Source organism: Podarcis liolepis, assembly GCF_965112155.1.
Source record: "Podarcis liolepis genome assembly, chromosome: 15".
Classification (NCBI taxonomy): Eukaryota; Metazoa; Chordata; class Lepidosauria; order Squamata; family Lacertidae; genus Podarcis; species Podarcis liolepis.
The window spans coordinates 15,167,717-15,191,382 of NC_139566.1; the positions used below are offsets into that span (position 1 = coordinate 15,167,717).

At 48.8% G+C, this 23,666-nt stretch overlaps 2 protein-coding genes across 6 annotated transcripts; both read left to right on the forward strand.

Annotated features, from left to right (window-relative positions):
- The first annotated feature begins 227 nt into the window (after window positions 1-227).
- Window positions 228-4,073, forward strand: B4GAT1 (beta-1,4-glucuronyltransferase 1). The gene is made up of 2 exons (XM_083477822.1): window positions 228-1,536; window positions 2,736-4,073. Exons 1-2 carry the CDS (start codon window positions 475-477, stop codon window positions 2,925-2,927), a joined length of 1,254 nt encoding a protein of 417 aa, XP_083333948.1. The 5' UTR covers window positions 228-474; the 3' UTR covers window positions 2,928-4,073.
- A 1,761-nt stretch (window positions 4,074-5,834) lies between these two features.
- On the forward strand, window positions 5,835-23,426 carry BRMS1 (BRMS1 transcriptional repressor and anoikis regulator). Of its 5 annotated transcripts, none has more exons than XM_083477843.1 (10): window positions 5,835-5,993; window positions 9,040-9,172; window positions 11,282-11,372; window positions 13,795-13,922; window positions 15,260-15,339; window positions 17,789-17,885; window positions 18,469-18,561; window positions 19,203-19,267; window positions 20,556-20,595; window positions 22,182-23,423. In XM_083477843.1, exons 2-10 carry the CDS (start codon window positions 9,046-9,048, stop codon window positions 22,322-22,324), a joined length of 864 nt encoding a protein of 287 aa, XP_083333969.1. In that variant the 5' UTR covers window positions 5,835-5,993; window positions 9,040-9,045; the 3' UTR covers window positions 22,325-23,423. The 5 variants fall into 5 exon arrangements, with proteins under 5 accessions (XP_083333969.1, XP_083333970.1, XP_083333968.1 ...); XM_083477844.1 differs by having other exon boundaries at window positions 5,865-5,993; window positions 9,003-9,172; window positions 22,182-23,426; XM_083477842.1 differs by lacking the exon at window positions 5,835-5,993 and adding an exon at window positions 6,006-6,293 and having other exon boundaries at window positions 22,182-23,426.
- Window positions 23,427-23,666: the final 240 nt, after the last annotated feature.

The window sequence follows — 23,666 nt, forward strand, 5'->3', positions numbered from 1 at the left end:
TCCTTTTAAGCAAAACAATACTAATAATAAATGGCAGGTGATGATGACGACGACGACGACGACGATAATAATAATAATAATAATAATAATAATAATTGAAAAACACGCACGCACGTCTTAGTGCGGTGTGTGCGAGGGAAGGGGCGATGCATCTGCCCTGCTTTGCAAAACAAGGGAGAGAGCAGTGCAAAGGAGGGAGGGGAGTCGCACCTGCCCGGGGCCTGCGCGTGTTTTTGCAATGCATCCTCCAAGGAAGCAGAGGGCGCCGAGGAGAGCTCGCTCCTCCCGCCCCCAGACGTGAAACTGTTTGCAAGAGCCGCCAGGCACCCGCCTGGGAAGCAGCCTGAGCAGCTGCGGGGAAGGATGCAAGGTGTGGGGCCTGGCTTCTCGGTGCGCTCCCTCCGGGCTGGCCTCCGGTGAGGTCGGGCGAGGAGGAGGGGCAGGCGAGCGGGCCCGTCGCTGAGGCTGCCGCCCATGCACTGCTCCTGCTTCCAGGCGCTGGTGGCGGCGCTGGCGCTGGTGGCCGGCTTGCAGCTGCTCTACTTGGCGCTGCTGTCGGGGCTGCACGGCCAGGAGCAGCGCTCCCGCTATGCCGAGCTCTTCCAGGGCCGACGGGCGCCGACGGCCCGCGACGCCCACAAGGAGCGCCTCAAGCAGGTGTTGGCCAGCGGCGGCGCCCTGGACGCCAGCGGCCAGTACCGCGTGTATCGGGACATGGTGCGCGGATCCTGGGAGGGCGAGCGCAGCCCCGACGTGGTGCTGGTCACGCACACCAGCCTGGGCAACCTGCACCACGCGCAGCGCCTGGCCGAGCGCTGGCGGGGGCCCATGTCGGTGGCCCTCTTCGCGCCGGGCGCCGCCGAGGTGCGCTTGGCCACGGCGCTGGTGTACGCGCTGGCCGCCCTGTGCGCGCCCGTCCGCCAGCTGGTGCGCCTCCACCTGGTGTGCCACGCCGACCAAGCGGCCTCTTTCCCGGAGCTGCCGGACCGCGGCGAGTTCGCCCGCCTGCAGGCCTGCGGGGATGTGTTCGCCAAGCTGGCGCGGGTAGCCGCAGGCCGGCGCAATTACGCGCTGGACGCCGCCAACGCCTCGTACCCGAACAACCTGCTGCGCAACGTGGCTCGGGGAGCCGTCGGCGGGCACTGGATGCTGGCGGTGGACATGGACATGGTGCCCAGCGAGGGGCTGCGGGAGGACTTCTTGGCTTTGCCCGGAACTGCTGCCGAGGAAACGCCGGGGGTCTTCGTTGTGCCGGCTTTCGAGATCCGCCACACCCGCCGGATCCCGGGCACCAAGACGGAGCTGCTGCAGCTGTACCAAGTGGGCGAGATCCGGCCGTTCTATGAGGAGCTGTGCCCGCGGTGCCAGGCGCCCACCAACTACTCCCACTGGCTGAATCTCCCCATCGGAGGCCCCCTGCGCGTGGCCTACGAGGTGGAGTGGCGGGACCCCTGGGAGCCCTTCTACATCGGGGCTAGTTCTGTGCCCCCCTACGATGAGCGCTTCAAGCAGTACGGCTTCAACCGAATCAGCCAGGTAGCTGCCCTGGCTGGGGGGGGGGGGCGTGACTTGGGGCAGCATTGAAGGCACGTGGCTTCCCTGCAAATAATATTGGGAACTGCAGCTTACCCCTTAACCATTCTCAGCACCCTTAACAAACCACAGTTCCCAGGATGATTTGGGGGAAGCCATGTGTTTAGTGTTCTTTGGTGGTATAGTGCATATGTAGCCTTTGTTGGTGGAGAGGCCAAACCAAGTAGTGGGAAAGCTGCATTTGAGCCAAGAGGTGGGGAGTCTTATATCAGGGTAGGGAATTTTTTTCAACTCAAGGACCACATTTGCTTCTGGTCAGCCATCTGGGGGCCATATGTCACCAGTGGGTGGAACCAGAGAGAAAAGCAGGTGAAGCAACAGGTGTATATTTTACCTTTGTGTGGTAGGCTAGTTTTTACAGCCACATCCCTCTCTCTCCTCCATCCAGGTGGGCAAGAATCTTGCCTTCAAGAACACATTCCAGCAGAAACACTCAACAAGGAGGGGGTGGAGCAAGGATGGTGTGGGGGGTGTGGCCTGTTGAGAGCAGGGCAGGGGTTGGCCAAGGAGGAGGTAGAGCCTGGGCAGAGGACCAGATAGGGAGGCTTGACTCCCAGACCTGAGATTTCCCGTTCTTGCCTTACATCTTACCTGTGCCCATTGAGCTAAAACACCTACTCAGCATTACCACTGGTCATGCTTGTTGGTGCGTTGTGGGGACAGAGTCTCTATCCTTGGAAAGTGTCCCACACCTAACATCATATATGACCATCAGGTGTAGGTCAGGTGGGCATAGCTTGCCCAGAATGGCTTTAGAAGAAGAAGAAGAGTTTGGATTTGATATCCCGCCTTTCACTCCCCTTCAGGAGTCTCAAAGCGGCTAACATTCTCCTTTCCCTTCCTCCCCCACAACAAACACTCTGTGAGGTGAGTGGGGCTGAGAGACTTCACAGAAGTGTGACTGGCCCAAGGTCACCCAGCAGCTGCATGTGGAGGAGCGGAGACGCGAACCCGGTTTCCCAGATTACGTGACTACCGCTCTTAACCACTACACCACACTGGCTCTCACTGGCTCTTTACAGGTCAAATGAGGGGCTTCTGTCACTATAAATAGCCCAGAGGTATTTTGAGGTGCAGTTATTCTTGCATGTTGTAGGTTTTTGGTGGTGGGCTGCTGTCCTTACACTGTCCTTTTCCGCCAGGCCTGCGAGCTCCACGTGGCTGGGTACCGTTTCTCTGTGCTGAGCAATGCCTTCCTGGTCCACAAGGGCTTCAAGGTGGCAAGCGAGTTCCACGCACAAAAGGATGCCGAGAATCAACGCAACAAGCTGCTCTTCCGGCAGTTCAAGCAGGAACTCAAGACCAGATACCCCAGTTCACCACGACGGTGCTGACCTCACGTCTACCTTTGTGGAAATAGAGCGGAGCCTCTTAGCTGGACGGCGATGGGAGCATAGTGTTGCACACTGTCACAACAGAAATGTCTGACTCAGGATAAGGACCACTCGTGTGCCAACTGGAGGGAGAGAAATGGCTTAGTGACTCGCTGACCTGCTCGCTCCAAATGTGTTTGTTGCTGCTAGAAGTATTTGTGCTTCATTTGGGGGGAATTTGTGTATGCACATACACACACACACTGAGACCCCTTCAGGTAGGAGAATACCCCCATTGAGTGCTCTCTCTGTGTGTAGTTTAAAAATAATAATATGGGGGTTTGCCTCAATCTCACAGACATCTCAAGGGTTGATTCAGAAGGTCAAGCTTGTTGAAGGTGAATTGCCAATCCCAGCCAAAAAACTAGGAAGTCTTATTGGCTCACCTCCCAGTTAGTTCACTTCTGGGGTGAGCAGTAATGGGGAACCTGATAAGGATGGGGAACCCGAGGCTCTCCAGGTGTTATTGGACTCCAGCTGCCTTCAGGGAACATGGCCAGTAGTCCGAGATGGTAGGAGTTGTAGTCCAACCATCGTTGGTGTAAACACTAGCAGGTTACCTTTGATGGGTGTTCATAATTTTACACAGAGAAACACAGTGACCTACGGGATTATCCAAAATAGTAGAGCTAGCCCACTCTGCCATTTTTTAATTCCTGTAGATGGTGGGTTGTTTTCTTAGTAAACAAATTCTGAGATAATAACTTTGGGATAACCATTGAATCTGGATTCTGTGGACAATCCTGCCGTCCTATTCTTTTCACTTGTTCCCAGTGCTTACAGACATGTGATTCTCCCCACCAGTCTATTTCTCACTGACTGGCATTTTCTGTAAAAGACCTGTGGAATCAGGGCTGAGGTTTATTTCTAAGCTATGGGAATTGAGATATGGTGATTTGGAGCAGAGAAACAGAACCGTGAGCCAAGATTATAGGGCCCTGCACCCAATGTTGCTTCTCAGATTGGTGACCCCCATTTCCTTTTCTGTATAATGGGAATAAATATACTGACGTCTGTCCTGGGGACGGGGCAGAGGAGCTTAACTTATTGCTGTCCTGAACAATCACAATCTGTAAATGAATTAAACTGAACCAGTTTGATTTAAAACACTTTAGCTCTATCAACTTTGTGACAAGCATTCCAACAGAATGTATTTCTGGAAATTGATTGGGGAGGATGGAGATGTGGGGAGAAACACATTTTAGTGAAAGATTGTCCTCAAAGGTGGATCAGGGCATTTTGGAGTTTGGAATGAGAAATCCAAAGAGTACTGCCCCCACCTCTCCACTGAAGATCCACAACTCACTGCAAAGTCCTCTCCAGCCTCACTGAAATGAACATTAATTACTGAGCACCCATATCAGAGAGCCTCACTTTTAAGCTTGAAGCCTGGCATCATTTGTTTTATAAATTTAGCACAGGGTATGCATGCACTACACAACCAAATGCTATGACTGGATGTCACTCAAACATCGCAGGTGCTCTGGTACTAGCAAACAACCATCACATGCCTTCCAATATTTGTTAAATAGCACTTTTCTCACTTTTATCTGGAGCAATTAATAGTAATAATTTGTCTAAATTACTATCAAATAACAGAAGGTATTTAAGTTCAAGTGCTTTGGTACCAAGCTGAATCCCACCATAATAAGATTTGGATGATCCATCTCCAATTTGGGCTACATAAATATTTTTTTAAAGCATTGTAAGGAATCGAGGAAGATACCAGTACATTCATTCAAGGCCACATTGTAACACCTCTTTTTTATTTCTTTTCTGACTTGCTTTGCGGTTAGCTACACAAAAAATGGACCTCTTTTCAGTGGAGACAGTGAATAATTAGAAATCTGCATGCCCCCAAATCTTGCTGTGACAGCCCTATAGCCCTGACTGCATTATGGCATATGTACAGAGATGCTTGGTGTCGTCAGTGCTGTCATTATTATGCTTGGTTATAATCTATCTATAATCAGAATGTGTTGCTTGGGTTTACAGCCTACTTTATTGGGTGTACTTTGTTAAGGGGGTTTAATGGCAGTAAGCAACAGGACATGGTGTGATGTCATTGATTTGCTGTGCTGTCATAGTGTTTATAACTTTATTTTTTAAAAAACAAAACCCCCCAAACACCCAATGGTTTTCAGCCAGTAAGTTTGACAAGAAGGTAACAATCCAGTATGGTGTAATGGTTAGAATGTCACACTAGAATTAGGCAAATTGGGTTTGAAAATCTGCTCATCCCCAAAGTTCCCAGGGTGATAGATGAACCTAATCTACTTCACAGGGGTTTTTGTGCAGGATGACAAAAAACCCCCAAACAACCAGATATGCCTTCAGCTCCTTGGTCAAAGCGTGGGGTACAAATTCCAATATTTTCTTCTTCTTTTTAAACATCAGAGGGTGTGGGGGTGGGCAGTAGGAAGATAATGGCAGTCTCCATGGCAACAACAGTACTGGTTGGCATGGCAACCACCACCTTTGTACTAATCTTGTAGTGAGGCTTCAAGCCAGAATTTGCCTCTTGGCTCCCCACCCACCCCAGCTCTTATTTTTCTTACGTCTATATTTCAACTTAGCCACAGTACTAACTATTGTAAATGTGGGCATATATTTAGGATGCACTCAAATAAGTACATATACATGCAAACGAACCCTTCCTGGGAGGACGGTTGGTTTTCTTTTTAATTACATTTTCACTGTATGGTTTTATTTTGCTATGAAAACTTCCACGCCACTTTGTAGGCACACAGAGAGAGCACATTCTCACTCCCCTTCGCTTCTCTAGTTTTTCTTTATTGTCTCGTTACTACGGCAACGCATACCCTTCTTCCGCTTCCGGATTCCCATAGTGCTTCACGGAACCATAGAGCTTGACGGCGACGCAGCACCATAGACGAGTGTAGGGTACTTAGAAAATGCCAGCCGCTGTGATTGGTTAGTGTTGGTGGGCGGGGCCGAATGAGGACGACTTCCGATTGCTGAAGAAAGCCAGAGCGGGGTTTGCGCCTTCATCAGCCCCTCCCCCAGGTAATGAGGGGTCCAGACTTTCCCTATTACCCCCCTTTTGTGGGTAACGATGGTCCCGCCCATTCCAGCATTATGCGTTTCCCCCGCTTTGAGAGAAGGGGGAATACATGGGCCAGCACACTACAACCCGGGGGCGGGGGTGTTCGCATATGACCGATTTCTCCCACTTAAGTTCAGTGTTACATGTGCGACATAGGGGGGAGAAAATGCTTCTATTTGCCCTCTCCTTGGAAGTGCTCGGTAATCCTCCCCTAAATGATATCCATTCGGGCACATGCTTGAGTCCGTTGTAATATGGGGGTAAGGTTTGCTATATTTATGTGCCCCCCCCCCAGGTCCTTCTGTTGGATTGTTCTTACCAAGCAAATGCTATCGGGGTGCGGGAAAGACCATTAGATATGGCGGGGGTGGTGATGTCGGTGCTCGTATGCCAAATGGTGCCTTTCACTGCAAAGGAGGCAGAAGCAGCGCTTGCAGGATCGTCTCGGGATTTCCTAAGAGAACCGTGAGAAAGAGACACACGCACAACCCTTCCAAAACCCACCTTAAAATCACTACCAGTGACCTCTAGCTGGGCGGTGAACTGCACACAAGATGGAGGGATAAAGGGCTCTGGGAGGAGGAATAAGTTGTGACTTGAAAAGCTGCCTGAAGAGGCATACATTCAAGAGGTGCAGCTCCCCTTCCTTCCTTCCTTCCTTCCTTCCTTCCTTCCTTCCTTCCTCTCTTCCTCTCTCTCACTCTTGCCCCACAAACCAGTCATATCCAGTCGTCACTGCTTAGGAAAGAGAGATGTGCTGATTTTCCTGTCCCCTACCATGCAGTGGCTGACATTGATTTCGGCTACAGCCCTATGCATGTTAACTCAGCCCCCAGCCCCACGGAGTTCAGTGGGGTTTACTCCCAGGCACTTGGAGTGCAGCCCTAGTCGCCTCTTTCTTCCCCTTTAAAGCCTGGCTGGGGAATTTGCCCTTCCAACTATACCTGTCATCTCTGACCACTGCCCATTGCTGGTTGGGACTAATGGGAGTTGGCACCTAACAGCATCTGGTCTCCTATTCTTGATTTAAAAGAAGCCCTTGTTTCCTGTCTTACAGGGGCCTTCATAGCACTTATTAAAAAGTGCTGGGAGGGTTCCTGGAGCAAATGGTGGGCTGAGCGGGTGCATTGCATGCAGGTTAAGTCCCAGGTTCAGTCCTCAGCATCTCCAGGGTAGTCAAGGAAGGGGAAAGCGCTTTTCATGGGAACCAGCACCGGTCAAAGGCAACTGGGCTTGGCTAGATGGCCAAAATGTTTGACCTGGGATCAGGCAGCTAGCTTTCTATGTTCCCAGTATAGGGGAAAGAGGTCCCAAGGCAGAGCTGGGGAACTTGTGGCACTTCAGACATTTGCTTGACTCATACTCCCATCACTCCTGACCTTTGGCCATGCTGCCTGAGGCTCATGGGAGTTGGAGTCTGGCAGTGTCCTGAGGGCCAAAAGTTCCCCACCCCTGTCCTAAGGAAGGGAACTCCTGATTGCACATTTCATTTATCAGGAATAGGCAAACTCGGCCCTCCAGATGTCAGTTCCCATCATCCCTGACTACCAGTCCTGTTAGCTAGGGATGATGGGAGTTGTAGTCCCAAAACATCTGGCGTGCTGAGTTTGCCTATGCCTGATTTAACTCCTCTGAAGGAGCCGTGTGTTAGCAAGGTGCTGATGGTTGAGGATTCTGGAGGCTGAGAAAGGAGGAAGTGGATATGGGCAAAGACACAGAAGCCGGAACCCCTGGCTGCCTTCATAGCTGCCCCTAATTTGTCATTCAGCAGCAAAATTAGCCTTTGAATACGAGTTGCTGGGAATCACAGGTAGGGAGAGGGCTGTTGCACTTAGGTCTTACTCTTGCACTTAGGTCTTGCACTTAGGCTTCTTACAATGGACATCTAGTTGTCCTCTGTGAGAACAGAGTACTGGACTAGAATAGCCTTTGGCCTCATCCGACAGAGCTCTTCTTGTGTTCTTATGAGATAAAGAGCTGAGAGAGGAGGGGAGCTAGCCCTCCATCTTTAAGAATATATGAAGAGGTGGCTGGATCAAACCAATGGCCCACCTAGTCCAGCATCCTGTTCCCACAGTGGTCAGCCAGAGGCCCATGGGAAACCTGAAGGCAGGACCCAACCACAACAGCACCCCCTCCCCACTTGTGATTCCCAGCAACGGATATGCAGAGCCATGCTAGCTCCAATAGTGGAGGTAGAACATAGACACCATGGCTCTTTATATTTTCTGGCAAGCCTCCATGCTTCTCAATGGGCAAAGCGTCTGATGAATGTAACCTGCAGCCAGGTTCTTAGGTTCTCCGTGTGCCAGGGAAATACACCTCTCTAGCAGTTCCTTCAGGCTGAAGTGCTTGGTTAAACCTGCATGTGCAAAAAAGAAAAGAAAATCCAAACTCTGTATTAGCAACACTTCTTGAGAAAATGTAAAGGTATCCTTATGTTGGGTAATGTGGAAAAAATTGAGAGGGTCCATCAGTATTGCCTTTCCACTGGCTTCTGAAGACACACCTGGTTAAGCAAGTGTCCCCTAAACTTCTGATCTTGCAAAAAAAACTGTTCTACTTCTCCTGTTTCGATGCTCTGATGGAATTGTTCGTGTGTGTGTGTGTGTGTGTGTGTATGGATGGATGTTATAATTGATTTTATAGTTGCAGTCCACTGAGAAGCCATTTTGGCATGTAATTGGTATATTAATTGGGCAGGCTTTCAGCTCAGAAGCTTGCTTAGTTGCTGGCGACAATTTACCGGTTATTGTACCGGCCATATACCTGCCAGCCCTCCTTTGCAACCTTAAGGACCACAAAGCTGCATTTCCCGCTGATACACTCAAAGTACTCAGTGCCGTACTTGTAACCCATTCCTGTGCTTAGCACGGTCCCCTTTGGAATACGTGTATATTATAATTTGCTATTGTCAGGATGATGGCCTGGTGCCATATTCACCTTTCTGCTGCTTGGTTGTTGCCTAGCCTCCTTTCCTTAGCCTGGGCCCTCTTGTTTCTGCAGAGCACAATGCCTGTGCAGCCATTGCCCAAGGAGATGGAGGCGGAAGGAGACTCGACCACAGAGATGAACGGCGAAGAAGAGAGCGAGGACGAGCGCAGCGGCAGCCAGTCTGAATCAGAAGAGGAGAGTTCAGGTAGCTGGCAGGAGCAAAACACCTCCCAACTCCTTCTTTCAGGGTAGAGCATGCAATTTCCACGCAGGAAGTCCTAGGTGTGGTCCCTGGCATTTGCAGGTAGGAGTGGGAAAGACTCTTCTCTGCCTGAAACCCTTGAGAACTGCTGCAAGTCAGTGCAGACAGGACAGAGCTGTTCAGAACCATGAAGACTATTGTATTACCTTTTTATGGGAACGCCTGTGGTACAGAGGGAGAGCAGATGGTTTGCACACAGAAGATCGCAGGTACCATAGTGGGCATCTCCAGTTAGAGCAGGCGTGGGGAACGTGTGGCCTTCCAGATGTTGTCGAGCTCCCAGTTCTCATAAATCCGGACTGCTGGCCATGCTGTCTTAGGGATGATGGGTTCAACAACAGGGAGCAGGATCTGACTGAGGGGCTGGATTCTGAGCTTCCCTACCTGCCACAGGTCACTTTGACAGGTGGATACAAATCTGAACCCTAGAATAATTTTTGTTTTCCCTTTACTTACCAGCAATTGTAAACAGTAGTAAGGAGGACTACTTTCTGTTTCCCTTTCTGTTGCTCTGACACTTTGTTAAAAAAATAAAATTAAAAAATTATTGATACTTATTCAAAACCACACAAAAGTTCTTGCCCATTGCAAAGCATCTTTATATAACACACCGAAATAAAACAGCTACTAAATCTGAAAAAGAACAAAGGCAGAAGGGGGGAAAGGAAAAGAGAGACCAAGAGAGAGAGAAAGCAAAAGAAGAGGAGAGAGAAGAGATTAAAGAGCTGTTACTCTGACAATCTGACTTAGTCTCTGTGGTCTTTCTAAGGCAGGGGTGGAGAACACCACCCACTCACAGTGGGACGAGTTTGACAGGTAGGTGGGTGGGTGATCAGCTGATCATTGGGGTTTGCAAAGTGCAGTGCTGTCAGCTGATTGTCGGGGCTTGCAAACAGCTGCACGGGACACACTGCAAGCCCTGACAATTGGGTGGTGGTTGCTTGCAAAAGCCAGTGACGATCAGTAGATGGCCAGGCTTGAGAAGCAGCACTGTGCATGGGGCTTTGCAGATCTACACCTTGTTCTGATCCACCTGCCCAAGAGAGGGCTCTTGGGAGTGGTCTGATGCAGGGATACCAAAGAAGGATGTCAAAAACACACAGCCAGTTCTAGTGCTTTATTAAAGAAAGGTGTAAACTTACAATTCAGCATGCAGAGAGCCCTGCTGCCTTGACAGATGCGGGATGAACACCACAGCAGCAAGCAATCATGACTGGTCCACAAAGCCTAATATGTTATACACAAAGCCGAATACAAAGCCAGAACCTCCACCTGGCTCATGAGGGCATAGGTGGGCAACTACCCAGGGCTTACAGACAGCTCCCCTCTCTGGGCCCAGAGCCCAGCATCCCAAGGCCCACAGATAAGAGTTGTATCAAAGCAAGCCAATTAGCATGTATCAAAGCAAGTGAATATACTTAAGCAAGCTCGTTCTTGCAACAACTCCCAATTAGTTTTGGGGTTATCTTGACTACCAAGATGGCATATGCAAGCCTTCCAGAGTGGGCTCACATTTGGTTCAATGCAAACCTGCTCTTCACCTTCCATCGGTATGGTTTCAGGTATAAGGCAGTTGGGCATGGCTTGGCTAGAACGGTTTTAGCTAAGGGGGAGACCTGGTGGGGCCTAATGAGATCCACAGGCCTGAAGTCCCCCCGCCACTGTTCTGCTCGCTTGGTAGGAAAACAAAAGGGGAAAGTTCTGTGCAATTCGAAAAGTTTGCAACCCTTTCTTCCCTGATGCTGTTCTAGATTTAGGAACATAGAAACATACTACTCAGTCAGACCCATTGGTCTGTCTAGCAGCTCTCTAGGGTTTCAAATAGGGCAGGGGGGGCAGGCTCTCCCAGTCCTATCTGGAGTTACTGGAGACTGGAGTGGGAACCTTCTGTGTGCAGGGCAGGTGATCTTCCGCTGACCTACAGTCCTTCCCCACTGATTTAAGCCCATTGAACAGAAAGAGATCCCAGATAGTGAGCATTGTTGAATTTTCTTGCCCTGCAAGACCTGTTCAGAGGAGCCAGGTGACACATGTTGTCTCTTTTACCTGCAGAGATGGACGATGAAGATTATGAACGGAGACGCTCAGAGTGCCTAGATGAGATGTTAGACTTAGAGAAGGAGTTCTCTGAAGTCAAAGAGAAGTGAGTTTTTTCCATCTCTTTCCCCTGTACTTATTTATTACATTTTAAGCCCACCCTTCCTCCAAGGTGCTTCCCCACCCCCAGTTACCCTCTCAACAACCCTGCAAGGTGGGCCTCATCCTCCTTAAGGTTTCTGGCTCACTGTGGTTTCTTGTGCCTGCTGCCCAATAACTCCCTTAAACTTAAAAAAAGAGAGACACTGTCTAAATATCTCAAGAGTCCTTCCAGTAGCCAAAAGCAAATGAACTGAATTTTTTGATTAGGAAAATCAAGTGTCAGTGTGCTTCAAACATTGCATTCCAAATTCAAAGCTTTACTTGGAGATCATTTTTGCTGGGATGGCGTAAGTTATTTTTAATTCGTGATGACTCAATAGCATGCACTTCCCTTTTATCGCTTAGATTTAAAGAAGGAAATTTGAAGGTGTGCTAAATTTAGGATGCTTGGCAAAGAGTCTGTGTAAATGTATGTGCTTCCTACAGATATCCGAAAAGAGTTAAATGCAACTTTGATTTGAGACTAGCGCAAATGAGGCCCTGCTTTTTTGTGCACTAAGGTTTGGAAAAGAAGCATATAAAGATCTGAAGACTAGAGGCAGTGCCCAGATCAGGGGTCTGCAACCTTTAAGACAAAAAGAGCCACTTGGACCCATTTCCGAAGAAAAAAAAATCTGGGAGCCGCAGAACCATTGCGACATTTAAAACAAATATATCTCCAGAGCCGCGATCTGACAGCGGGTGGGAAGGTAACGTCGGGACGGTGTGTGACTAATGCACGCACCGCCCCCATGCGACGTCACAGCCAGTACAGCGCCCGCCACAGTGGGGAGTGTCGGGGCGCACAATGCGCCTCCTCCCCTTGCTAGTATCCGCCCCGGAGCTGCGGCAAAGGTGTAAAAGAGCCACATGCGGCTCCGGAGCCGCGGGTTGCAGACCCCTGGCCCAGATGCTCAACCCCACAATAGGATCGCAGAGCTTCTTTAGAAAAAGTAGCCTGCCGGAAGTAAATCTTTACTCCCTGCTTAAAGGCAAATTAATTTGTGGAACTCACTGCCTCAGGTTTTAAAAGGGGATGAGACAAACGTGCGGAGGAGGAACAGATGCTATTAGTGGTGAGCATCCACTGTCCTCTGAGAGACAATTTGGAGGAGGAGGGAGCAAGCAGACAGGCAGCCGAAAACATCATCAGATGGCTGTTCCTGGACCATCTCAGGGAACTACCCCATCTGCTGTTCTCTTCCCAAATGTTCAGAGGAACTAATTGTTCTCATTGCACTGGGTTTTGCTGTTGTTTGACTTCCTTGCCTCAATATATATTTTTTTGTAATTCCTCTCCTTCCAAAAAAATACATAAATGTGCAAATACAATAAACAAAACAACAGACCAAAAAGCATCGCAAAAATAGGCATGAAGGCAGGGAGAAGAGAAATACAAGGTAAAAAAATAAGGATTAAAAAAGAATGAAATATATTTCATGGTGGGATACAAGGTTCTTTATTGCATATACAAGATATATCAAGTATTCATAAATGTCACCAGATAAAATCTTATTTAGTAGGAATGTGCAAGCCATGAGATTGTTGTCTCATATAAGCCCCCAAACAGATGCTGACTCTGAGGGGCTGGCATCTCCCCTGGGTCAGTTTTTCAGAGATGTTCCTTCCTTCCACAATTCTTTTTTCCTAGGCCCACTTATATTTTCTATTTACACACACACTCAGCCTTTTAGGGCAGGGATGTGGAACCTGGCTCTCCAGATGACTCCATCTCCCATTATCCCCAGCAAGTACAGACAAAGATCAGAGATGATGGGCAATGTAGTCCTGCAGCATCTGCAGGGCCAAAGGCTCTCTGCCCATTTCCTGTTTTAAAGCATAACCCTTACATATTCATTATACATTAATAGGGAACTCGGGTGCTGAGCATGTTGGCTGTGTAGCCAAAACGGGGGTACAGAGAAACAAGAGGGGGATGTTGTCCTGCTCAGCAGAACCCTACGGTTTGCAGAAGTAGAAAATATTTTTTTTCCTTAAGTGGGAGAACACCCCCCCCACCCACAACAAGTTAAGTCATCCAGTCTATATAATTTATGAGTCCATTAGGCAATAGTGTCCCCAATTTGTGGCTCCAATCTGCCTCTCCTTTCTTTCACTGTTCATATAATTCCATTCCTGAAACCTGCATACTGTATGCTCTACACACCCAAGGTTTTTTGCTGTTCTGAAAAATGCTTAACCTTGACATTTTCCAGTTTCAGTACAACTTCTATGCTCGCATATTTTAATTTAGTGTGGTCATACTAACTTACCCTTCCCCGCCACCCCACATACCATTGGGGGGGGGGGATTCCACCACCCACCTTGAGCTCTTGTGGCAACTCTGATTAACCTGTCTGCTGCCGCTTCTGCTGCCGCTCTCGCAGGCTGTTCAAGGAGCGCCTGAGCCAGGTGAAGGCAAAGCTGGAGGACGTGATGGCGGGGAAAGCGTCAGAGTACCTTGACCCGCTCGGGGTCTTGCAGAACCACATGCAGATTCGGATTGAAGTGGCTGGTAAGTGAGGAACCCCCCCCCACACACCCTGGCCACTCTTGCCAGCCAGAGTGTAAGCAATCATAACAGCTTTGGTGGAGAGATGGCTTCCAGGTTGTGGCATTTGGAGTTAGGGCTGGGGTTAATTTCTAAAAAAGGTGCATGGGTTATCTTCCTTGTACAGCGTTCACCATATACTGCAGACGTGCCTCTTTACCTTGTCCTTGGTCCTTAAATATTTAATTTTAAACAAACAAACAAACAAACCACATAGTGAGTGGGCAACCCAGCCAGATGAGCAGGGTATAAATAATAAAATTATTATTAGACGTGTTCTGATTTTAAAAAGTGAAGAAAGAAAGAAAAAGGAGAAAAGAATAGTATATCACTGTAACAATTGTTAACAGTTAGTAGTTACCGTTTTTAACTTACCGTATTTTGTATAAAGCAGTTCCAAACTTCATTATGCTTGTCCACGATGCTTAAGGTATTTTGTATCGTGGGACTCGCCTCTCTGTGGGACTCTCACACTGAGAGCCAGTGTGGTGCAGTGGTTAGGAGCAGTGGACTCGTAATCTGGTGAACCGGGTTCGCTTCCCCGCTCCTCCACATGCAGCTGCTGGGTGACCTTGGGCCAGTCACACTTCTCTGAAGTCTCTCAGCCTCACTCACCTCACAGAGTGTTTGTTGTGGGGGAGGAAGGGAAAGGAGATTTTTAGCCGCTTTGAGACTCCGTAGGGTAGTGAAAAAGCAGGATATCAAATCCAAACTCCAAACTCCTCCTCCTCTTTTGTCTCATTTATACTGTAATGTTCCATTGGGAAAGTTTTCCTTGTTTTGCAATTCGGAAGGTTTTATCTGTTTTTCTAAAGGTATGTTGTGTTGTTGCAACCAGTCTGGAAATATTATGGTAAAAAAACACTACCTTATAAATCAATGAAAACAAATGAGAACTAGACTGCAAGGGGCTTGTGTCTCCCTGGAAGCCATGCCTGCCTCAACGCAGGGATGGGCTGTGCTGCAAAGGAGGCAGATGCACTTTGTAGGTGTTCAGAGGCACTCTCTTCCGTGGCTGGTCTTTTGCATTGAAAGGAAGTGGTGGTGGAGCTGAGCCCCGGTTGAGCTTCTGAGGATGGCGAACAGTAAGAGCCATTAGACCGCATGGCAGACACTCTCAGGAGGCGGTAGATTCCCCTTCCTTGGAGGTTTCAAAACAGAGGTTAAATGTCCACATGTCATGGATTCTTCATCTGTGATTCCTGCATTGCAAGGGGTTGGGCTAGATGACCCTCAGGACCCCTTCCAACTCTACCGTCCTGGTTTTATGAACAGTGCTTCAACGTTTGGCCTTCCTGCAGGGATCTACCGAGGTTTCTGCCTGGAGGTGATCCACCACAAGCACCGTTGCGAGCTGCAGGGAGCACAGCAGCACCTGGAGGTGAGAAGCCCCACTTGGTCCCATCTCCCTCCCTTCATTGCCGCTTTCAAATCCTGGCGGGGGCCGGAAAAGCAGCCTCATCACAAACTTCTCGGGCAAGAAGGCAGAATGCAAAAATCTCATATGCAGGGTGGAGGAGCTGCTGCCAGTCAGTGTAGACAATACTGAGCTACATGAGCCAATGGACTAACTCCATATACGGCAGCTTCCTCTGTTATTACTCTAACAGGCATATGGACAGAGGCTCTAATGGGGCTAATGTGAGAGGCAGTGTGGTGTAGTGGTTAGAGTGCCGCACCAGGGCCTGAGAGACCAGGGTTCGAATCCCCACTCGGCCATGAAGCTCAGTGGGTGACCTTGGGTCAGTCACTGCCTCTCAGCCCCACCCTACCTCGCAGGGTTGTTGTGGGGATTGAATGAGGGCAGGGGGAGAACCACGTACGCCACCTTGAGCTCCTTGGAGGAAAAAGCGGGATATAAATGCAGCAGATAAATAATATCACACCATGCTTTTAATCCTGGGAACTATAGTTTGTTAAGAGATTTGTCGCTCTGAGGGGGCAAACAGCAGTTCTGGGGATTGTTTGGGAGAAGCCATGTGTTCAAAATGTGCCGTGAATGTGACTTCAGTTACCCCAGGGACAGGGAACCAGCGGCCTTCCAGATGTTGATTGACTCCAGCAGTCCTAGCCAGCATGCCCAGTGGTTGGAGACAATGGGGGCTGCAATCCAGCAACATCTGGAGGGCTGCTGCATGGGCTCTATTCACAAACATGACATTGCTGAGTGTGCCCTGTTTCCTACTTCATTGCCTATCCCAGCTTGGAATTCCAGAGTCGGGTTTCAGCTTGCATACGAGAATTGCATGTGGGAGCTTGCAGGACCACGCGGCGCACTCGACAAACAATAATTAGCAACAAACAACCGGGTTCCTCAGCAAGAAGCCTGAGCGGTGCTTTCTGCTGACCAGCAGCTTTACAGAACTGATTGGCGGTTGTCATGGAAAAAAGGTCCCTGCCTTTAATTAGCTGAAGACGAGCAGACGGGGAACTAGTCTAGTTTCCAGTTCTCTTTTTTGCAAACACAGCCCCGATCAGTGTTTTCACAGATATGCCATTGATCCACCACGTGAACTCCTAGGCCAAGGGGTGGGGAACGTTTTGGCCCAGGCCTTCCTGGCATCTCTGTGTGGCCATTAAACTCACTGGGTGACCTTGGGCCGGTCCTTCGTACTCGCCCTAGCCTGCCTCACTGGGCTGTCGTGTGGATGAAATTGATGAAGGGGTACAGTGGTACCTCGCAAGACGAATGCCTCGCAAGACGAAAAACACGCAAGACGAAAGAGTTTTCCGTTTTTTGAGTCGTTCCGCAAGACGAATTTCCCTATGGGCTTACTTCGCAAAACGAAACGTCTTGCGAGTTCTTGCGAGTTTGTTTCCTTTTTCTTTAAGCCGCTAAGCCGTTAATAGCCGCTAAGCCGCTAATAGCCGTGCTTCGCAAGACGAAGAGACTCGCGGAACGGATTAATTTCGTCTTGCAAGGCACCACTGTATTACAGAGACCACCTTGAGGTCTTTGGAGGAAAGGCAGGAGAGAAATATTAATAAATTGAAAGGAGACCACGCTTTTTCTGAGAGCATAAAACCAGGTGCAAATTTGCCTTGGCATTAAACGGAACAGCTGGGTGCCTTGTGAGACAGCGAGCAGAAATTATTGTGATGTGGGGAGAAACCCAGTTGGGCTCATGCCAAGAAAGCTTGAATATTAGTTTTAGATGTTGCGCTGGCTGTAGAATCAATAGCAATCCCCAACTGGATGGGAAGAAAGAAGAAGGGGAAGATGCACTTAATCCATACCAACCTGTGGAACGCCCTCCCATCAGATGTCAAGGAAATAAACATCTGTCTGACTTTTAGAAGGCATCTGAAGGCTGCCCTGTATAGGGAAGTTTTTAATGTTTGAGGGTTTTAATACTTTGTCGGAAGCCACCTAGAGCGGCTGGGACAACCCATCCAGATGGGTGGCATATAAATACAGTCGTACCTTGGAAGTTGAATGGAATCTGTTCCGGAAGTCCACTCGACTTCCAAAACGTTCGGGAACCAAGGCACGGCTTCCGATTGGTTGCAGGAAGCTCCTGCAGCCAATCGGAACCTGCGTTGGACGTTCGGGTTCCAAAGAACGTTTGCAAACCGGAACACTCACTTCCGGGTTTGCGGCGTTCGGGAGCCAAAACGTTCGACCTCCAAGGTACAACTGTAATAAAATCATTCTTATCATACAGAATTGACATGATGCCTTTCGGATGTCCTTGCACTGCAACTTCCGCCACCCCTGGCGATTTACCATGCTGGCTAGGGTTGATGGGAGTTGTAGTCCAAGGACTACTGCAGGGTAGGGGCACCACATTGGCTTATCCTGACCTGACGTTCCCCTTCTACCCAACCAGAGTGAGAAGCTGCTGCTGTTCGACACCCTTCAGGAACGCCTCTTGGAACGGATCCAGTGCTTGGAGGACGACAGGCACAGTGTGGGCCTCACTTCAGGTCAGTCCGGAGGAGCAAGCAGACGCTGTCCCTTCTCTGGGGAGGGGCCCATAGCTCAGTGGCAGACCACCTGCTTTGCTTGCAGAAGGTCCCAGGTTCATTCCCCTGATGGAAAGAATTCGACCGCAGGTGATGACTAAACCCTCAGAGAGAGCTGCTGCCAAGCCCCCCAAAAAGCTGTATTTCAAAATGTATTTCAAAAGTGTCATCCAGCCTGGAGGAGGAAGTTGCCAAGTTCTGCTTTCAGGAGTGTGCTGACTTCCTGGATTGTGAGATGTCGTCATTGCGAGTAACTCGGCAGAATTAACGACGGTGCACAAAGCCTTTTTAAAAAAAACCAAGGCTGCCTTGACCCACAGATGGAGAAACCTGCAGCCCTGAATTTGGCCCCCAACCTCATTTTGGTGAGGGTGGTTTGGTGAGGGTGCTGCAAATCGTCTTCTGATAAATGCCTGTTACTCGCCCACCCCATGCCGACCCAGCATTGAATCCATTTGGGCCGGTGGAGCATCGATGGCCCTCAATGCTGAGGTTCCCCTTTGGGCTTATTTTTTTTTTTTCTCTCTCTCTCTCCGTCCCCTAGAATGGTGGGATGACAAACTTCGACCGAAGCACAGCTCAAAGGAATGGGACCCACTCCGGCCTGGCAAGAGGAAGAAAGCACCACTGGTGTCCGATATCCTTTCTGTGCACCCCACACCCTGATGGCTCTGCCCTAGAGAAGGCTGTGGTGCCCAGCATATGGCAAAGAGAAGCAGCTCAGCAGAGCGGCTTTGGGCAGCTTCTTATGCAGCGTTTGTGATGGGAAGCAGGTTAAGCACTTGCCCAAAATTATTTCAGGAAAAGGGGTGAGTGGGGATGAGTAGCGTTTAATTGGCAGCATTTATTCCCCGCCGTTTACCCAAACAGGCTGTCTCAAGAGCTGCTTTAAAAATATCATTTCTAAGATTCTTTAGCTGTGATTCCTACATTGGACGAGATGACCCTTTGGGCTCCTTCCAATTCTGTGGTCCCTGACCTCAGGCTCACAGTCTAAAAAGACATGGCACACAAGGTTAAAGGAGGGAGGAGGGAGGAGGTAAAAGCCAAGCTCAAGCACAAGTTCTTCAAGTGGTAGCTGATGCCAGGGGCAGTTTTGTCTGCCTTTAAGACCAGTCTTCATTCAGATCCAAGAGCAGAGCTGGTGACAGCATCCAGGGCCAGGCACACAAAGTTCTTCCCTCAGTTAGATGACTTGATGGACAATAGAATCCCAGTTATATTTTTTATCATAGTTGCTGGGGTGCAGGCACCTCTCCCTTAGCTCGTCTTTCCCACGCCCGTACATCGTCTACATGCTGCATGAAATGGATATCATGGAGGACTGGACAGCCATCAAAAAGGTAAGGGTGAGAGAAACGGGCTTCTCCGTGTCACCTTGATCGGAGTGAAGGGAGAGAATGAGGACTCTGAAGTGTCTCTGAGACTGGGAGCAGAAGAGGGGAAGCCTGGAGAACTCGCCCTTGGTTTTCATGGAGAGGCTGGTCATGGGAAATCACACTAATGCAGGGTTTCCCAAACTTGGCCCTCCAGCTGTTTTTGGACTACAGTTCCCATCATCCCTAGCTAGCAGGACCAGTGGTCAGGGATGATCGGAACGGTAGTCCAAAAACAGCTGGACACCCAAGTTTGGGAAACACTGGTGTAGAAAATACAGAGCTAGATGGACCAATTGTTTGACTCAGTATAAAGTAGCTTCCTCCATTCCTGTTTGAACCAGCCGTTTATCCAGAACAATGAGGGACCAGAGTCTTTATTTTGAAGGGAGTGACCATAGCTCAGTGGTAGAGGTGGCGCTGTGGTCTAAACCACTGAGCCTCTTGGGCTTCCCAATCGGAAGGTCAGCAGTTTGAATCCCCGCAACAGGGTGAGCTCCCGTTGCTCTATCCCAGCTCCTGCCAACCTAGCAGTTCAAAAGCATACCAGCGCGAGTAGATAAATGGGTACCGCTGCGACGGGAGGGTAAACGACATTTCCGTGCACTCTGGCACACATCACAGTGTCCTGTTGCACCAGAAGCGGTTTAGTCATGCTGTTTAGTCACGTGATCCAGAAAGCTGTCTGTGGACAAACACTAGCTCCCTTGGCCTGAAAAGCGAGTTGAGTGTTGCAACCCCATAGTCGCCTTTGACTGCACTTAACCATCCAGGGGTCCTTTACCTTTTACCGAGAAGATTTGCATTGCTTATAGAATGTCCCAGGTAGGGCTTGGAAGACCCACGTCTGAGTCCATGGAGAGCCACTGCCAGTCCTTGTAGGCAGGGGATGGGGAACCAAACTCCCATCTTCCCTGACTGTTGCATGCTGGGAGGGGCTGATGGGAATTGGAGTCCCAGCAACATTTGGAGGTTCACGGGTTCCTCAGCTGACATGGATCAAAGACCTGACTTGGTGGAAGAGAGCTTCCTGTGTTTCTGATCAAGGGTGTATAGTCCCTTTGGGACTTCATAGTGCTGCAAAAGAGGAGTTAGGGTATTGGGGGGCCTCCTCGTTCCCTTTTTCTAGCTTGGGATGAGCCTCTCCCTTGGAGGTCTGCAGGCTTTACCCAGCCGACTAGACAAGGGACTTCTTCAGCAAGGGGCCTCTGGGAGTGTGACTTCCTCTTACACTCATCTCCTTCTTTCTTTCCAGGCTAAAGCGGCTGTGTCCTCGCCGAAGAGGAAACTAGAAGGCAAGAGCCCTGTTTTTTCTCTCTCTTCATTGCAAGGAGGAGGGGGTGTGGTCCTGGATCTTTCCCCTGCCTTTCAATAAAGTCCTGATTGTGCCTGAATGTCTGGGAGGATACAGAAGCCCAACTGAGCAGTGGTTCAAAGGCAGGCAGCCTCTGTCTGCTTGGTCCATTGGAGAGGGTTACAGGGCCAGGACCCCCCTCCCCGCCCCCTGTGTTTGTGTGTGTTGGGTGCATGTCTTTTCATGGAATCTGGTGCTCCTTAGAATCTTGGGTTTTGTTTTGTTTTTAAATCAGGTTTCTAGCCCTTATGGCCGCAAAGATTATATTTTTGAAAACAAGTGAGCACTGTCTGGTGACAGCTTAGAAGCCGGGTTTCGATGTAGATGGGATACTGAATTTCGGCCTTGCACAGCTTCCCGCCCCCTACCCCATCTGTTGTCTTCTGCAACCTGACTGCTCTGCTCTTCCAGTCCTTCCCAGCTGCCCTCTCTCTGTTCCTTTCTGCATAAACGCCCAATTATTTGGAAATACGGTTTGGAAGGGGAGAATAAATGATGGAACATGAAGATAGGCTAATTTGCATATTGGATCATGGCTGTCATAACTGAGTGGATGTGTGTATGCACAAAATCTGCAGAATGAGTAGAATGCACAATCAACCCCACCCTTGAGTTTAAACTGCAGATGCTATCTGACTTTTCCTCCCTGTTTCCTCCCCCCCCCAAACCCACTGATTATTTTTCATTATATATTTTATTTAAGGCATTCACACACGTCCTTTCACGATATTTATGCCTGGGCAGTTTACAGTTTTACTTTTTAAAAAGTGACAAATATGTGCCATAAAATTGACTGGAGGAAATTAACAAACAACATAATCAGCCAAGTAAAAATATCCGTCCTTGGTGTTTTTAAAAATATAGCGTCCTTTCAATACTTTTTAAAAACACAAAGCACTTCAATTAGATCTGTCCCTCATATGAATCCCAAGGCAGGTAACCACAGAATTAAAGATGAACAAATCCCAACAATGAAACACAATGAAAGAAATAAACTTCTAACAGAATGATCAACAGCAAGAACAGGTCATCAGCAGTTAGATCCCAATCATAATCATTATATACACATTACCACAGTGAGAAACCATTCATAAATGTCCAACACGTGGATCTTATTCTGGTGCTGGGATGCGATTGAAATTGGTGCCCGATCAGGGCACCTTCACAGAGAAGGCACAATGTCCTCCCTGGTGGTAGGACATCGAGATGGGCTTCCCCACCCCAGACCGAGGGGCACAGGCAGGTTAGTATAGGGAGAGGTGCCCCTTTAGATACAACAACCCATGTGGGGAACCTTCGATCTTCCAGAGGTTGCTGAACTACAAGTCCCATCAGCCCCTGCAGGCACAGACAGCAATGATGGAAGTGGCAATTCAGCAACATCTGGGGGAGTCAAAGGTTCCCCACACCCGAAAAAAAGACATTCATTGGGGGGAAAAACCCCTGAGAGAATAAGAATGTTGCTTAGAACATATTGGCCCTGATTTTTCCACTTCCCCATCCCACCATATCCTTTCCTTCCCCCAGGCCCAGTGAAGGCCGAGAAACTGCCGTCCCCTGCCCTGTTCTCTGCTCACTGTGAAGATGGCCAGCTCCACTACGAAGGCGAGGCCTACGTCAAAGGGCAGAGCATCTCCTTGCAAGTTGGGGACGAGGCACCTGTCCAGTGAGTGATGAAAAAGAGGAGGGGCAGATGGTGTGGTGGGTGCAGCCAGGAGGACGCCCCAGATCCTGGCCTGAGCTTGCAGCTGAGGATAGTTACCTTGTGCATTTATGCAGCCAGTCAGATAAAAGACGAGAAGAGCCCATCTAGCCTAGCACTGTGGTTTCACAGTGTCCAGCCTTGATGCCCATAGGAAGTCTCCCAAACCTGAGATCCCCAGCAGCTTGTATTCAGGGGCAAACTGCCTGATAAAAGAAGGTTTTCTTTATCTGTAATACACACACACAAAAAACATAGAGAGAGCCATCTTTAGCAGCCATTGATAGTCTGATCCTTCATAGATTTGTCCAATCGTTTTTGGAGCCGTACAAGTTGGTGGCTGTTATTACATTTTGGCGGTAGAAGATTCCATAGTTCAACTATGCACTGTGTCAAGAAGTACTCTTTTTTTCTGTCCTGAATATTCCAGCATTCAGCTTCTTCGTTGTCCCTGGGTTCAAATGTTATATGAGAGAGAAAGAAATAAAGAGAGAAACCTCTCTCTGTCCTCTTTCCCTAAATATGCATAATTTTATATGTTTCTTTCTAAGCTAAAAAGCCCCCAGTGTTGTAACCTTTCTTGGAAATTCCTCTAATCTCCTGACCATTTTTGTTGCCCTTTTCTGCAGCTCTGCAATATTGTTTTTTTGAGACAGGGCAGCCAGAAACTGTACATGGTATTCCAAGTTTAAAGATCAGTGACAAGACAGTATATCTGCCCTCAGATATACAATCTTTGGATATTTTTCTCAGGACACAGCAGTAGGGGAGGAAAGGGTTAAATTCCCCTTCCATGCCTGCTCTGACCCCAGGACCAGTCTCCCTTGCCCAAAGCTGCTATTTGCATTTCCTTAAAGCAGCATTGTTAATTGCAAATATGTATTACTAGTGTTATTATAAAGACCTATAATTTTTGCTCAGGCTTTTCTAAGCCCGTAAGACCCTGTCTTCATTTGCCTATATTCTTGTTTTTATATGCCTTTATACAAATGTTTTGCTGTTTTCGTGTTGCGTTTTTTGTGTTTTGATGGTTTTTTAAATGTTTCACACCGCTTAGAATCTTCTTTTTTAAAAAACAGCCACACTTTCTATGAATGCTTTTAAATAAATAAACATCAGTAGCAGTACAGTGGTGCCTCGCAAGACGAAAATAATCCGTTCCGCGAGTCTCTTCGTCTAGCGGTTTTTTCGTCTTGCGAAGCAACCCTATTAGCGGATTAGCGCTATTAGCGGTTTAGCGGCTATTAAAGGCTTAGCGGCTTAGTGGCTAAAAGGCTATTAGCGGCTTAGCGGCTTAGAAAAAGGGGGGG